The sequence below is a fragment of the Aquarana catesbeiana genome, linkage group LG03, assembly GCF_042186555.1.
Source record: "Aquarana catesbeiana isolate 2022-GZ linkage group LG03, ASM4218655v1, whole genome shotgun sequence".
Classification (NCBI taxonomy): Eukaryota; Metazoa; Chordata; class Amphibia; order Anura; family Ranidae; genus Aquarana; species Aquarana catesbeiana.
The window spans coordinates 85,260,992-85,278,340 of NC_133326.1; the positions used below are offsets into that span (position 1 = coordinate 85,260,992).

The 17,349-nt window shown below is 41.2% G+C and overlaps 1 protein-coding gene across 4 annotated transcripts in view; it reads right to left on the reverse strand.

Annotated features, from left to right (window-relative positions):
* NEDD4 (NEDD4 E3 ubiquitin protein ligase) overlaps nt 1-17,349 on the reverse strand; it is a 319,479-nt gene that overhangs the window by 70,227 nt on the left and 231,903 nt on the right. For all 4 annotated transcript variants that reach the window (XM_073618773.1, XM_073618772.1, XM_073618769.1 and 1 more), the window contains 2 exons: nt 11,529-11,648; nt 749-943 (listed from right to left, as the gene is read on the reverse strand). In XM_073618773.1, coding sequence (XP_073474874.1) covers nt 749-943; nt 11,529-11,648 — 315 coding nt within the window. The remainder of the gene's footprint in view (nt 1-748; nt 944-11,528; nt 11,649-17,349) is intronic.

The window sequence follows — 17,349 nt, forward strand, 5'->3', positions numbered from 1 at the left end:
AATCCACTAGTTGAACGGAAAAAAAACGGACCCATGTTTGGCAGGCATAAGCCACACACCATCAGGCCACCCAGATATTCATAATGCCCTCTTAGCTAGCAACATTTATTTAGAAGTCTTTTCTTCTGACTAGATGAAGTAGGTTACTGCACTTTCACTTATTGAATAGGCCTGTATGTGTATATCAGAAAAAGATCTGTGTACCCTGAGAAGGAGGACATTTATTGTTATGTATTCATAATTACAAATACAGCAGAAACCTATGGGGGCTAATTCACACATTGTGTGGTCACAGACATTTTACTGCAATGTAAAACACGTCACCGCAAGGACACACAAAAAAAGTTTTTTTCTGTGTGTCCCATTCACACTGCAACACAGCCTGGAGCTATGCTGCACTTTATCGCAGTGCACTGTACAGAACCATATGGCACTGTGAAGCAGTGCAGCAAATTGCGCTCCTAAACAGCACCATGTATGAAGTCGGTACAAAAAATAAATAAAGGGAACGGTGTGAAGAGCTAAATCGCACACATCACTGCCCCCTACCGCAGTCGGGAATGAGGTGAGGTAAAAGTGCTTCGGAAGTTGTCCTTGTAGTGTGAATTCAGCCCAAAAAACATGCAACATATTTTTTATATGAATACTTTGTATATGTTGATAATCATCTCTCATATTTAGATAGTATATTAAATCCATTAACTGATACTATATAATTTGGAGTATCATATGAATGTAAACCAAATACCCATGTAGTAGTTTTGGTGACATGATTTATGAAGAAAGCCCTTCCATTCGGTGCATGCCGCATTTCCCAGCCTTTGGGGAGGAAGCCCTGATCCCGGTCCACCGACAGTTTTGAAGATTCATTTGCTGGGATCTGAAGCTGATGACTGGTGGGGCTACTCTGTACTGAGGGTGGATGTGCCATTTCCACTGGTGCCTGTTGTAGAGATTCATTGTTTAAGACCCTTTGACAGTACTTTTCAACTCTTCAGAGTTTACATTTAAAAGTTCCCTGGAGGCGTCTTATGTCTTACTATAAACAAAGGCAACAATTACATGCAGCTGATAATAATGAGGGTAGCATAAAAGTTTTCTCTACACTTACCTTATGGGTGGTATTGTTTCAACACAACTAAAGCTGACTATCAAAATTTCGATCCATGTATGGCCGTTCCCACTGATCTATTTATCGATCGACTTTCCACTGGTTTCTTGGAAAATTATGGTCAATCAGTGCATGCAGCCAATGCAGCTGGCTGGCAGGACAAACAAAAACTGAGTAATGTATGACCAGCTTAACACAATAGAAAAAGGCTGTCTCCAATATTTCTAGGTTTATCCTGAAAGGACAATCTCCCCGAGGCAATGATAGCTACAACCAATTAACAATGAGCTCAATAATAACACAACTTAAGCGTGTGCTCTTTGAACTGACTGTCCCTGTTTTGTGAATGCACTTTCAACGTCTACTTTCTGTTACTAGCATATTTGGTCGGGTTATTTTCAGGTTGTAATACCTGAGTAAAGATTATTGTATACACAGATGCTAGAGGTATAGTAAGTAGGATAACAGTACTGCATGTATACTATACTCTAGAAAAAACTAGAAAACAGAGCACAAATGTTCCTTTACCCTTAAAGTTTATCCAAATTCAGGTTTTACATTTTAAAAGACAGCAAAGGTTTTTAATAATGCATATTCTAACCAGGAAACTACTGTATAATTATCCTTTACTTTACTCCCACATCTCAAAGGTCTAAAGCTGGCAATACTGTAAATGATTTTCAAACTTTCGTATAAACATTTGTAGGAAAATTCTCAGTACATTCAATGGATGTTGTTTGGAAGTTTTTCAAAATGTTGTTTGCCTTTAGCATTCGATTTTGGAATGAATGTAATTTCCCAAATGAAAACCACACACACTGTTTGCCATTGTTCTGCTCTTTGTAACTGTGGTCAAAAAAGAATGTCGATTTGACCCCACTAATGATTAGAATTTGGAACAAACAGTCTTAAAACAAAAATTTCAAAAAGGAAACTCTACTAGTGTATGGCCAGCTTTTTACTTACCGTACCTGTCACAACTCTTGTGAGAGATAGACTGGGTGGTCCCTGAGGGGGCACATACCCACCACTGCGACTGGTGTCTCAAATCCTGTAAATTCCTATAGAGAGGTTAGATATCATTGGGACACAATAGATGGCCTCTCTGTAGGAAATAACTGGGATTTTCTGTGTGCACACACACAAGATTTAAAGGACTAGCTGGAGAATTTGCCATGATGGCTGTGTGGCTCCCTATGGACTGCACAGTGTGGATCTGTTAGAAGCATGGACAGATCAGCATTAGGTTTTTAGACAGTTATGAGAAGAAAGAAGGTAACTTAAAGGGTAATGATAGAAAAAAAGTATAGTTATCCTTTAAGTTAGGATGATGTTTTACCTCAATGTTTATTGAGTTGCACAACACTACACTAACACCAGTACACGTAGGTACACTTGTCACCCCCTGATCGCCCGCCCCCCCAGTTAACCTATTCACTCCCTGTCACTGTGTCACCAATTGCAGTTTTCAGATTTTTCATTGATCTCTGCATTGGTATCACTTGTGACTCCAATCAGTGTTAGGGCAATTAGTAGTAGGCCCCGTACCATACACCTTCCTTAGTAGTATAGTGTCTGAACGGATCAATATCTAATCAGATCTATACTAGCGTCCCCAGTAGTTTAGGGTTCCCAAAAATGCAGCGTTAGCGGGATCAGCCCAGATACCTGCTAGCACCTGCGTTTAGCCCCTCCGCCCAGCCCAGCCAAGTGCAGTATCAATCGATCACTGTCACTTACAAAACACATAACTGCAGCATTCGCAGAGACAGGCCAGATCCCTGCGAACACGAACATTTTTTTTTGGTAGCATTTGAAGCAGTCGATGACAGTCAGGTGCTCTTTTTTCCTGGGAGTTTCACTAGTTGTACCAGTAAATTTAGAAGCCACAATGTCCAATCGAAGGTACACTAGTGAAGAGGCCTACACGTTTATGAGCATGACAGATGAGAGTGAAGAGTAACTCAATCATCTGTCAGATTCAGGCTCAGAATAGGAACCTGTAGACAGCAGCGGCACCCTGACAGATCTGACGATAGAGTTGTGGTCCTTGCCAAGGTCAGGCATACCCGACACCGTTCGTCTGCTGTTGGTGAGGTGCAAGAACCGCAGGGCTCTCGTATGGAGCAGAGAGCCAATACTAATGCCGTTCATCCTTCTGGTGAATTGGCAAGCACCAACGGCCTAGTATACCCTGGTTGTAGTCAAACCAGCACTGCAGTATGACGTGGTGACGTGGCACGTCCCATAAGTGCAGTTCAAGCTGGTGAGGTGGCTATCACAAGTAGAGTCCCGCAGCCACCAAGAAGACAAACACAGGCCCACCGAGCCCATAGTAACCTTCCTGCTGCATTTGCCAATCTGAATTGGGAGCCCACCACTTCTGCAGCACCCGTACTTCCCCCATTCACTGGCCAACCCGGAATTCAGGTGGAAACAGTTGATTTTACGTCACTTAATTTTTATTCGCTGTTTTTCACCGAAGATCTCTATAGATCTATTGTGGACCAAAGCAATTTGTATGCTGGTCAATTCATCCACAGTTGACGGTTTCCAGAGATTGGAGACCTAACACGGTTTTCAAATTTAAGACCTTTCTGGGCCTATCCCTCCTCATGGGCATAACTAAAAAAAGTGAGTTGTGGTCATATTGGTCCACTGACCCAATTCACCATATGCACGTGTTCTCTGCCTCCATGACCAGGGCTAGATACAAGCAGATCGTGCGATTTATGCACTTCAATGACAATGAACTCTGTCGTCCTCGGGGTGACCCTGAATACGATGGGCTCTACAAAATTCGGCCCCTCGTAAACCACTTCAACCAACAGTTTGCAGCTTTGTTTACTCCCGATCAAGTTGTCTGCGTTGATGAGTCCCTGATTACGTTTTCTGGCCGTTTGTTATTCAAACAGTATCTTCCCAGCAAGCGTGCCAGATATGGGGTCAAGATGTACAAGCTCTGTGACAGGGCAACAGGCTATACATATAGTTTTATGCTTACGAGGGAAAAGAAAGTCACGTGGAGCCGGAGAACTGCTCAAACTACATAGGGAGCGCTGGTAAGATTGTGTGGGACTTGGTGTCACCCTTATTCGAAATGGGGTACCACTTGTATGTGGACAATTATGCCACTTTTTAGTCACTTGTTTGATCATGGAATTGGCGCACGTGGCACTGTGCGATCTAATCGACGGGGCTTACCCCAGCGGCTTGTAGATTCCCATCTTAGGCTGGGGGAGAGAGCCTGCTTGAGAAGTAATAATTGCTCGCAGTGAAGTGGAGGGATTCACGGAATGTTTTTGTTCTGTCCTCCCTTCACGCAGACACGACGGTCCAAATTAAAACGGTGACTTGTGTTGTGGAGAAACCCCTCTGTATTCACGAATACAACCTTAATGTGGGAGGGGTGGACCTCAACAACCAGTTGATTGTGCCATAATTAATTGCCATAAGGCCAGGCGCTGGTATAAAAAAGTGTCTGTATACTTATTCCAATTGGCTCTGATGAACGATTATGTGCTATACAAAGCGTCAGGATGAACTGGATCCTTCCTTAAATTCCAGGAAGAGATCGCCACAGCCCTTCTGTTTCCAGACGGTGCTGTGGTCCAACTTTCCAACGCAAATGCAGTAAGCCGGCTGCATGGGAAGCATTTTCCGTATGTCCTCCCTGGTACCCCTATCCAACGATCACCCCAAAGAAGATGTCGTGTCTGTAGCAAGCACAGTTATAGGCGTGACACCCGCTATCATTGTCCCTCCTGTCCTGACCATCCTGGTCTTTGCATTGGTGAATGTATGCCCATCATTAGAAGTGGGTGGATGCAGGGCGGTATTCTAATGGTGGGCATACCCAGCGATCAATATATTTTTTTCGTTCAGCCCACAGGCTGATTAGCCATTAAGACTGCTTTTACAAGCAGCGGGAGGGAACTCCCCCCCCCTCTTCGTCCTCCTTGGTTTTCACGGGTTCTCCTGCCCCATCGGGGAACCTGATAATGCAGCCGGTGGCTCCGCCAGCTGGCCATAGAGCTGATCGAAGATCAGAACGGCTCCTATCTTCTCTATGGCCTAAGAAACCGTAAGCTATAAGCATTTCATGACTTTGGTTTCTCCAGATATAAACAGCGCCATTGGGAAATCATCTTATCACACCGATCTTGGTGTGGACAGATGCTTTGAGGGCAGAGGAGAGATCTTGAGTCTAATAGACCCAATTAAAAAAAAAAATAAGTACCTGTCACTACCTATTGCTATCATGAGAAGAAAAAAAAAAAAACATGAAAGGAACGGTGTAAAAGTAAAATAAAGAAGCAAAATAAATAATTAAAAAAAAAAAAAGCACCCCTGTCCCCCCGTGCACATGTGAACACAAGCGTCGGTCTCGTGTCATATGTAAACAGCAATTGCACCATGCACGTGAGGTATCACCGCAAACGTCAGATCAAGGGCAGTAATTTTAGCAGTAGACCTCCTCTGTAAATCTAAAGTGATAACCTGAATGCGGAGGTGGTGTGTAAAATGAGGCCTATAACACACTCACTCAGCGCCAGATCAATCCTACGATTCTATATGCAGTATAAAATATATAAATAAACACTTAAGAATATTAAATCCCACAATTCTATGTGCAGCAATAAATAAATATTCAAAAGTATCAAGCAGCTGTTTAAAAAGGAAGAAATTGAATAAATGAGTAGTAAAAAAAGTCCAGCAATCAAACACTGAATCATAAAATACTAAAAACAGCGCTAAAATAAAAGCCACAAAAATTGTCACAGTAAGTGGCCAGAACAAAAATAAGAGTCTCTATGTAGAAGGTAATGATGAAGACAGTTCAAGGTTTTTATAGGTGTAAAATCACTGATGTCCAAGCGTGCACCTTTCACCAGAAAGAGAGCATGTTCCACCACATGATGCACACTCCCCCAGGGGGTCAAACCCACCAGAAGCCACTATTAAAAGAGCATTGAATGGGTATTCAGCATCCACTTCAATAGTCAGTCCTCATCATCAGCAAGATTCACTGGTAAAGGGGCTCCATATATATCATAAAACACAAGAGCAACACCGACATAGCGTAATCCTGTTTATTCATGTAAAAATCCCCTATACAGCAGTGTTCCCCTTAATCCTAACTACGCACATTGTAACATATTGAAAAAAGCAAATAAGCCAGAAGGCGCTGTCACCATGTCTAGACGTCCAGGATGGGATGTGTGTTTCCCTGCAGACACCACACTATCTTCCTGGTGGATGGTAGCAGACAGTGGAGCGCAATCGTCACTTCCAGATTGTCGTGTAGGCCACGCCCTAACCAGTTTCGTCATCAAGGACTTCTACAGAGGGCCTCTGTGTCTGCAGGGAAACACACATCCCATCCTGGACGGCTAGACATGGTGATAGCGCCCTCTGGGCTTGCTTATTTGCTTTTTTCAATGTTACAATGCATGTAGTTAGGATTAAGGGGACAACTGCTGTATTTTTACATGAATAAACAGGATTACGCTATGTTGGTGTTGCTCTTGTGTTTTATGATATATATGGAGCCCCTTTACCAGTGAAGTGGATGCTGAATACCCAGTCAATGCTCTTTTAATAGTGGCTTCTGGTGAGTTTGACCCCCTGGGGGAGTGTGCATCACGTGGTGGAACATGATTTCTTTCTGGTGAAAGGTGCACGCTTGGACATCAGTGATTTTACACCTATAAAAACCTTGAACTGTCTTAATCATTACCTTCTACATAGAGACTCTTATTTTTGTTCTGGCCACTTACTGTGACAATTTTTGTGGCTTTTATTTTAGCGCTGTTTTTAGTATTTTATGATTCAGTGTTTGATTGCTGGGCTTTTTTACTACTCATTTATGCTAAAGTGATAACTTGTAAAGGCTTTTAAAAAATATGTAGTTTGTCGCCGGTGCGCGGTTGTACGCAATTTTAAAGCATGACGTGTTTGGCATCTATGTACTCGGCATAAGATCATCTTTTATATTTTTTCAAACATTTGGGTAATATAGTGTGTTTTAGTGCATTAAAATTCAAAAAAGTGTTTTTTTCCAAAAACATTGAGTTTGAAAAATCGCTGCGCAAATAATGTGTGAAAAGAAAATTTGCAACACCCACCATTTTAATCTGCAGGGCCTTTGCTTTAAAAAAATATATAATGTTTGGGGGTTCAGAGTAATTTTCTAGCAAAAAAAAAAAAATGTTTCCATGTAAACAAAAAGTGTCAGAAAGGGCTTTGTCTTCAATGGTTAGAAGAATGGGTGATGTGTGGCATAAGCTTCCCCAAAAAGACCCCTTTTTGGAAAGTAGACACCCCAAGCTATTTGCTGATAGGCATGTTGAGTCCATGAAATATTATATATTTGCCAAAAGTTCCGGGAAAATAACAAACTTTTTTTTTTTCTTGCACAAAGTTGTCACTAAATGATATATTGCTCAAACATACCATGGGCATATTTGGAATTACAAACAAAAATACATTCTGCTGCTTCTCCAGAGTACAGGGATACCACATGGGAGCCTAGCCGTGTACAGGACCCTGAAAACCAAAAAGTCTCACACGTGGTATCCCCATACTCAGGAGAAGCAGCAGAATGTATTTTGGGGTCTAATTCCACATATAACCCTGCCATATTTGAACAATATCATTTAGAGACAACTTTGTGTAAAAAAAAAAATAATAATTTTCCCGAAACTTGTGGCAAAATATAAAATATTCCATGGACACAACATGCCTCTCAGCAAATAGCTTGAAGTGTCTACTTTCCAAAATGGGGTCATTTGTGGGGGTTTTGTGCTATCTTGACATTTCATGGCCTCTGAAACTGTGATGGGTAGTGAGGAAGAGAAATCATAATTTTACTCCCTTAGAAAGCCTGAAGGCGGTGCTTGGTTTTCGGGTCCTGTATGTGGCTAGACTGCCAAAAGTCCCACACGTGGTATCCCCATACTCAGGAGAAGCAGCGGAATGTATTTTTGGGTGTAATTTCACATATGCCCATGGCATGTTTGAGCAATATATCATTTCAGTGACAACTTTGTGTAAAAATATATTTATTTATCTATTTTTGTCCTTTTTCAATCACTTGTGACAAAAAAAAAAAAAATATTCAATGTGCTCAACAAGCCTCTCAGCAAATTCCTTGGGGTGTCTACTTTCCAAAATTGGGTCATTTGGGGGGGGTATTGTACTGCCCTGCCATTTTAGCACCTCAAGAAATGAGATAAACTAAAAGCTGCGTAAATTCCAGAAAATGTACTCTAGTTTGTAGATGCTATAACTAGGGGATGAGTAGTATAATGTATATCATGCTTGTTTGCCTAGGCACATGGCCGTGCTTTACAATATGAGGATAGTCTCTAATCCTTACACTACTTATCCCCTAGGTTTCTAGTCATTGTCTGCAGTTTCAAATAGAGAGGGATTCTGTTCATTATCCTGTTTGCTACAGTATAGCATTGGTGCAGTGGTATATTATCATCACCGCTACTTACCATTTACCTTACCTTCTATTTCACACTTGTCAGTTATGGAAAGATGTATATTGAGGTTTAGGTTCTGGTTCTAATCAAAAATTAAAAAGTAATGCCCTGTACACACGATCGGACATTGATCGGACATTCCGACAACAAAATCCATGGATTTTTTCCGATGGATGTTGGCTCAAACTTGTCTTGCATACACACGGTTGTCGGAAAATCCGATCGGTCTGAACGCGGTGAAGTAAAACACGTACGTCGGGACTATAAACGGGGCAGTAGCCAGTAGCTTTCGTCTCTTAATTTATTCTGAGCATGCGTGGCACTTTGTGTGTCGGATTTGTGTACACACGATCAGAATTTAACCGATCCGATTTTGTTGTCGGAAAATTTTATAGCCTGCTCTCAAACTTTGTGTGTCGGAAATTCCAACGGAAAAAGTCAGATGGAGCCCACACACGATCGGAATTTCTGACAACACAATCCGATCGCACTCTTTCCGTCGGAAAATCCGACCGTGTGTACAGGGCATAAGGGTTCTGTTTAAATTTAGATCTAGATTTGAACTCAGATTTAAATGTAACTTTATATGAACATCTTTTTCCCGCTCTTTGGAGTGTTCTGAGAGTTACACCAACGACACTCGATATGTGTACTTTGTTAAATAATTTATTTGTTCTAAACGAGTCTCATATGTACAGAACTAAGTGGGTCTAGATGTCCATTAGTGCACATTATAGATTTTGGTGCAGATTTTAAGTGTTTATCTGTTTATATGATTCATGATACTAAGTATAAGTGGTTTTATTTTGATACAAATGTTACCTTATATATATATACTTCCTGTTAAGGAACTTATTTTAGATTATTATTACAAAGCCTATACAGTGGGCACATTCATACATAAGCAGAAAGAGGTGATTATGTGAGTCCACCAAGGGAACATAAATATACAATAATTTTTTACGCTGATACCTATTGGTATTTCGCAATACGTACACACATGTTGATTCATGCATTCATGTATATTTTTTTTCTCTTTTTTTGTACACATATATCTATTTATATTCACACTTTTATTAGTGCATATATACACAAACCGGATAGATAATTAACTCTATCAGGATAACATAGCGATGTTTACACATAAAAGTTACCCTTTAATTTATTATGTTAGAATGTATATATGAATATGTTTATGCAACACTGAATTATTTAGTCACTAGTCACCCATACTCCATTGACTTATCCAAATCGATTTACGTTTCTACATTATTATTTAATTTATTTTACATATATATATTTATCACTTGCACAGGTACTCAGGTCTTTTACATGTTCACCTTTTATATTATTTATCATTATTATCATTCACATGATTGTCATTTCATGGATATCTCTGCACATGAATTCATTTTGAGCACTTTATTTCTCTTTTCTATCACATTTAGAGGTAAGGATTGTTTATGCTCACAGTACTGGTTGAAGCCCTTGGTGGCTAATTAAACTGGATTCTATTCACATGTGAATTAATTAACCAATTAACCAATTGTTTGGTCACATGGGCTTCAACAAAAAGTATTTATTTAATCTTCACATTTGTGATTGTTAGCTATGATTAAGCACTGTTTGTAGTGTGAAACGCGTCAGCTCTTCTGTTGTGGCATGTACTTTTGATTTTGTTTTCTGAATAAAAGGCAATTTTTTGGAGTGCGGCTGTCCAGAACTACTTCCTATCTATTGCTATATGCATTGCCAGCACCTGTGGCTTCTAAACTGGCAAAGAGGTTTACTAACGTTTGACCTTCCTGGAGCGGTGATATTTCCCCTTCCCTACCTGGATTCCTGGACTTTAAGAAAAAAATAAACTAATTTTGAAAAAGATGGCAGCAGCAAAGCATAAAACATTTTGAACAGGGCATTAAAAAGCTGGCAAAGTAAGTGAAACTAACAATAAAAAGATGGAGGAACATTTTTGCAACCAATTGGGTTAATTGGCAACAGATCAGTAACATGATTGGATATAAAGGAGCATTTTAGAGAGTCAGTGTCTCAGGTAAAGATGGGAAGAGGTTCACCAATCTGTGAAAAGCTGCATCTAAAAATTGTCGAACAATTTCAGAATAATGTTCCTCAGCGTAAAATCGCAAAGACTTTAAATATATCATCATCTACAGTTCATAACATCATCAAAAGATTCCAAGAGTCTAGAGAGATCTCTGTGCACAAGGGAGAAGGCTGAAACCCAAGACTGGATGCCTGTGATCTTCTGGCCCTCAGACAGCACTGCAGGCATGATTCTGTGATGGACATCACTGCATGGGCTCAGGAATACTTCACTGACTGTGGACACAGTTCGCTGCACCATCTAAAAACGCAGCTGTCTTCTCTGGGCCAAAGCTCAGTTAAAATGGTCTGTTAACAAGTGGAAAACTGTTCTGTAGTCAGACAAATCAGAATGTGACCTTCTTTTTAGCAACTATGGGTGCCACGTCCTCTGGGTTAAAGAGGAGAGGGACCATCTGGCTTGTTATCACACTCAGTTCAAAAGCCTGCATCTTTGATGGTATTGATGGTATTTTTTGGGGGGGGGGGCATAAGTGCATATGGAAAGGGCAGCTTGCTCATCTGGAAAAGCACAATCCATGCTGACAGACATATCCAGGTTTTAGAGTAGCAATGTTTAGACTGGGGCAACATTTCCTTTCCTAAAGCTTTAGCAACTGGTCTCAGTTCCAAGATATTTACAGAGAAGAAAGGATACTACACCATGGAAAACGAGACCCTGTCCCCACTTTTTGGGAATTGGGGTTTTAATTATTTGTCTGTTTTGGAAATATAAGATATGATTATACACAATGGCAGCAAAATTATCAGAAAAAGAAAGTAAAGTACTGGGGAATTCAGCAGTGCTTGTGTCCTGGTACCTGTACTGTGGGCCTCTCCCACGTAGTTGTTCTTGTGTTGTGATCTATGAAATACGATCTTCCTTTGTCATCTTGTTTTTCCTCCCAGCCAGGGGGTAATCCAGAAGAGGTAGGCAATAACTGTTGAAAAAGATATTTGATATTTACAAAGTATAGAAACCTTATGTGCAAAGCAAACCAAACTGTTTATCTTGCTAACATGATCTGTTTTCTGAGGGGAAAATGCCTAGAAAACTGTCTTAAACTTCAAACCTATAGACATTCTTGGTAAGAATTGGCTGAGAAGCACAAAATCTTGTGTCAACAGCTGAACCCTGCACTATCAAATGTGATTGGGTTTTATATAAAAGTAGCAAATTTTAGTTTGTGCTGTAAACATGTTACAGCAACAGGAACAAACAATAAATCAAATAACTCCAAGGCCAGGAACAGAAAATTGCACTGTTTTTAAGGGTCAATGTCCAGAGTTGCAGTTTGGTGGCAGTTTTAGTAAGAAACTAAAACCACAAAGAAAGGATAAAGTCTGGTACACACTATCTGTTTTTTTCGTTCAACCCAGCGGGCTGAACTAAAAAATACTGAGGAACTCCAGAGGAGCTCACTGTACTATCTGATGTTAGTACAGCGATCTCCCCTCTCAGCTATTGAGTTCTGACAAGGGGAATGCGAGGAATGCAGGGAATGCCCCCCCAGAACACACCGGTCAGCGCTCACAGCCATTGGATGCTAGTTTTCCAGCATGTGTGTTTAGCCGGCTTCTGTCAAACAGGCTGATGTACACACAAGCCAAATGTCAACTGGTTTCTGTTGAACCGCACGATATTCGGCCCGTGTGTACAAGGCTTACGGAAAAGACTGTGCCTTTGTCTTCAATGTTTTACAGTTATGAGCATCTTTTGGATTGGGTTTAGCAAAATGTCCTGCTGCTTTTAAACTAAATTTTCTAAACTAGATGCATACTCTTATGCAGCGTACAGACGATCTGAATTTCCGACAACAAATGTTCGATGTATTACATTGTATATCCCTGTATGTTGCGGTCATTCAGGTGATTATCTAATAGTTTCTTGAAGCTATCGATGCTCCCCGCTGAGACCACCGCCTGTGGAAGGGAATTCCACATCCTTGCTGCTCTTACAATAAAGAACCCTCTATGTAGTTTAAGGTTAAACCGCTTTTCTTCTAATGTGAGCTTGTTGTCGGAAATTCCGACCGTGTGTAGGCTCCATCGGACATTTGTTGTCAGAATTTCCGACAATAAAAATCTGAGAGCTGGTTCTCAAATTTTCCAACAACAAAATCCGTTGTCGGAAATTCTGATCGTGTGTACACAATTCCGACACACAAAATTCCACGCATGCTCGGAATCAAGCAGAAGAGCCGCACTGGCTATTGAACTTCATTTTTCTCGGCTCGTCGTACGTGTTGTATGTCACCACGTTCTTGACGTTCAGAATTTCAGAAAACATTTGTGTGACCGTGTGTATGCAAGACAAGATTCAGCCAACATCTGTAGGAAATAAATCCACAGTTTTGTTGTCGGAAAATCCTATCGTGTGTACATAGCATTGGTTTTCATTGGCCCAATACACAAATTAGAAACAAAATGCACAATAACCTGAAGCAAACCAGAAGTACAATGCATGCAAACCTATAGAATAATGCATGCAAATCAGAAGAAAAATGCAGGTATTATTTAAACACAATTGACTGGCCCTACTGCAGTAAATTCTAAACATTTTATGTTTAAACTGACTGGAACAAGGCTTACTCGTTAAGCAGCTCTAAAGGTTACCCTGTTTTGCATCTTTAAAGAGTATGTAAACCCAACATTTCATATTCCTGATATGTGCCATGTACTTGTATGAAAAAGTATCCTGTTCTCTTTGCATTTTGTTTTTGTGTGAAATCGCTGATGTTACTGCCAATTCTTCTGCTTGAAAAACTGACCACACTAAGCAGGAGAGCACACCGTTGTCAGTTTTCTAGCTGTGCTGGGAACTCAGTGTGCTGTCCTCCAATGATCAGACTTGTCCTGACACGCCCCACTGCATGGTCTTTCACTGGAAAGACCAGTGCACTGTTGCTTCTCCTCCCCCAAGCTCTGATGCAGCTGAAAACAGAGGGAACAGAGGGAATGTGAAAAAAAAGGGGGAAAAAAAGATATTTATATGTTTTTTCCCATTTATACACAAATGTTTTGCCTTTCATTTTTATTTCAAACTGAATGGGTTGTTTTTCAATGTGATTGTTGACAATTACTTTAAGCAGTTGGCTGCTTTGCAAGCTAAATCACAAATCTAATAATGATTGTGCAAAACACAATGGGGGAGATTTACTAAAACGGGAGCACACTGAATCTGGAGCAGCAGTGCACAGTAACCATAAAGCAGATAATCACAGCTTCTTCAGTTAAAGTGGTTGTAAAGGCAGAAGGTTCCACGGTCCAGCGATGCGGGGGATAGAGGCTGCTCTATGCAAAACCCTGCACAGAGCAGGTAAGTATAACTTTTTTTTTCTTTCCTTAAAAATAACAAACAAGGAGACTTTACAATCATTTAAGCTTCAAAAAGGAAAGCTAAAAGTTGATTGATTGCCCTGCACAGCTGTAACCGACTGTGGTTGCTCCAGTCTTAGTAAATTCTCTTCAATGATGCGTTTTAAATGGTTTCAACACTGCCCTCCCTGTGAGTCCATTGCATTCTCACTATTACAAACTGTACAATGAAGAGAGCTGCAGTGTCACCCAGACCCTGTGAGATGCTTACTAAATCTGACCGCAGGGAGCAAAGTAACACATGCTGATGATACCACAGCTGCGCTGACTGCCCTTGTCTCCTGGAGCTGCTTTTTTCAGAGATCCAGTCCAATACTAAAGTGGTATTTTAGTTACAGGTAGAACCTTTTGGGCTTTCTTGGGTGCTCCAACAGCAAGATAACCATGCCACAAACACAGAGAACTTACAAAAACACAAGAGATATACAGTGTTTCCCCGAAAATAAGCCCGGGTCTTATATTAATTTTGGCAACAAAAAACACAGTAGGGCTTATTTTCGGGGTAGGGCATACCATGTAATGTCCTATCTTCTCTCACCCTCTCTCCCTGCCTGACAGGAATTCCCAGTGTGAACTGAGTTAAAATGCTTGTAAAATCCTATAATCCACTCTATTACAGTAGTATATAATGTACAATGTTTGTGTTTCTGTAATATAATTGTGCCAAATACCTTTGTTATAGCACCGCTCTGCGCTTCTGTGACCCACCGGAGCGCTCTTTCCCGCAATTATATTACAGAAACGCACACATTGTACATTATATACTACTGTAATAGAGAGGATTCTAGAATTTTACAAGCATTTTAAACTAGGGTTTATTTTCGGGGTAGGGCTTATATTGCAGCCCTCCTGAAAAATAATGCTAGGTCTTATTTTCGGGGAAACACGGTAGGAAAATATTACGTATAAAGCAGCAAAACACTGTAATATCAGTAAATGATTCCACACAAATTATATTTGTTGACAGTAAGATCTGTCTTGCATTCCAAACCTCCAAATAAAACCTCTGCTAGGGTAGCCAACAAACTATAGTTTTTAAATTAAAAAGAAGTGATCATTTAGGACACAAGCTTTTTGATGAATTGACAGTTTGGTTGAGAGCACAAGCAACGGTGACAGCTATCAATCATGACATGCCCTTTAATCTGTTTTGGAAACAGTTAAATTGGTGGCTTTTGCTCCACTTTAAAGAGGTTGTATACCCGCAGGACAAAAAAAAAACCTGTAAGGCAAAGGCATAATGAGCTAGTATGCAGTGCATACTAGCTCATTATGAAATACTTACCTTAGAATGAGACGTCGGTATCTCACCCAGTCCACACCGGGAGGGAGCTGACATTTTGCCTTTGGCGTGTCTTCCGGGTTCGCGGCTCCGGCGCTGTGAGTGGCCGGAGCCACGATGCCGTCACTCTCGCACATGCGCGCGGGAGTTTTCGTCCCGGCAAGGTCCAGCAGCGTCTGCTGGATCTTCAGCCGGGCATCCACAGCGCATGCGCCTCTGATGGCAGCGGCTGCATGCAAGGTGAATATCTCCTAAACCGTACAGGTTTAAGAGATATTCATTTTACCTACAGGTAAGCCTTAGGCTTACAGGTAGGCTTACCTGTAGGTAAAAGTTCGTATATCGGGTATACAACCACTTTAATCTGCTTTTAAAGTAGAACTAAAGGCATGTTTTTTGATTTTGGATAGAGAGGTTTAACCCCCTTTTTTTGTGCCCCACTGGGGAGATTTTTCTTTACCTCCTGTCCCATAACCAAACCAAGAAGTGACAGGAAATCCTAACAAAGTGAGGGAATCTGGTGTTCCCACTGAAGGATTTCCCCTCTATTACAGTTCTGGGGACATCCCAAAATGTGGGATTTTCTTTAACTTTTGCTGATGATGTTAAACATGACAAATAGAAAGGGGTGGAGGCCCAATAACTTCAGAGCACCAGGACCTTGTAGCCAAAAGCTGCATCCACAGAGGACTAGACTTCCACCTGGTAAAACAGAGGACCAGGTGACGGCTTTACAAAGCTGAGCTACAAAAGGCCTAGTGACAGAAAGCCCAGGAAACTGCCACTGATCTGATGGAATCGGCTTCTAAAAGTGCAAGAGGAGATTTGCCCTTGAGAATGTAAGCTCTGGTGATCAGATTTCTTATCCATCGAGCGATGGTGGATTTAGAAGCAGGGAGTCCCTTGCAAGATATTAAGGACAGGACAAAGATGTAATACTTTTTCCTGATCAAAGCTATTGCTTTGAGGTGAACTCGAATGGGTGTCACTACGTGCAGGCAATGAAAAGAGATTTTCCTTTGATGCTTTGAAACAGGGCATTAGGATGTCCTCATTGAGGTTGAAAACTGATACCACCTTAGGAGGAAAGGAGGGTCTTGGGCATAAGACTACATTGTCATTGTAAAGTATGAGAAACGGCTCCTTTGAAAATAAAGCGGCAAGGTCACAGACACTTCTACAAAGACATGATAGCAACCAAAAAAGGCTGCTTTGCAGGAGAGGTCATCAAAGGGAATGTCCTTGGTGGGTTCAAAAGGTGGTTTCTGTGGGGCAGAGAGAATCAAGTTAAGATCCCATTGTAGCCCAGGGTGTTGCAAGGGGAAACTGGTGGAAGATGAACCTTGAATAAAGGTTTATTACAAGGGAGTGTGAAGCTAGAGGTCTTTGAAAAAGAAAAAAGAATGGACAAGGCCAAAACCTGACTTTTCAGAGTGCTTCAAGAGGAGTTCCCATTTTAAAAGCAAAATTAAAAGTCAGCAGCTACAAATACTGCAGCTGCTGACTTTTATTAATCTGACACTTACCTGTCCCACGGTTCAGCGATGCGGGGGATAGAGGCTCCGCTCGTCTCCCCCTCCGTTCGCCGGCATTGCAACTGTGGGCGCCGGCTGTGGCTTCACAGCCGGGCACCCACTGTGCATGCGCGAGCGGCCCCGCGCGCCGTGATTGGCCGCTCAGTTATCTGGGACCTGTAATGTGTTCCAGATGATTGACAAGATGGAGGGGGCAGAGCTGAGCCCTTCCTGCGCTGAGAGGAAGTGATGTCACCAGCCCAGGCACTGAAGGAGGCAGACTACGAGGGACACCCTAGCAACAGCCATTTAGATGTGAGTAAAAAAAAAAAAAATTTCCAAATGTTTTTTTTTATTTTTTTTTTTAGGAACATTCATGCCTTTTTTTTTTTTTTTCGTTGGAACACCACTTTAAGGCCAAATTCTGGTCAAAACCTGATTTTTAGGAAGGTCAGAATGTACGGCACA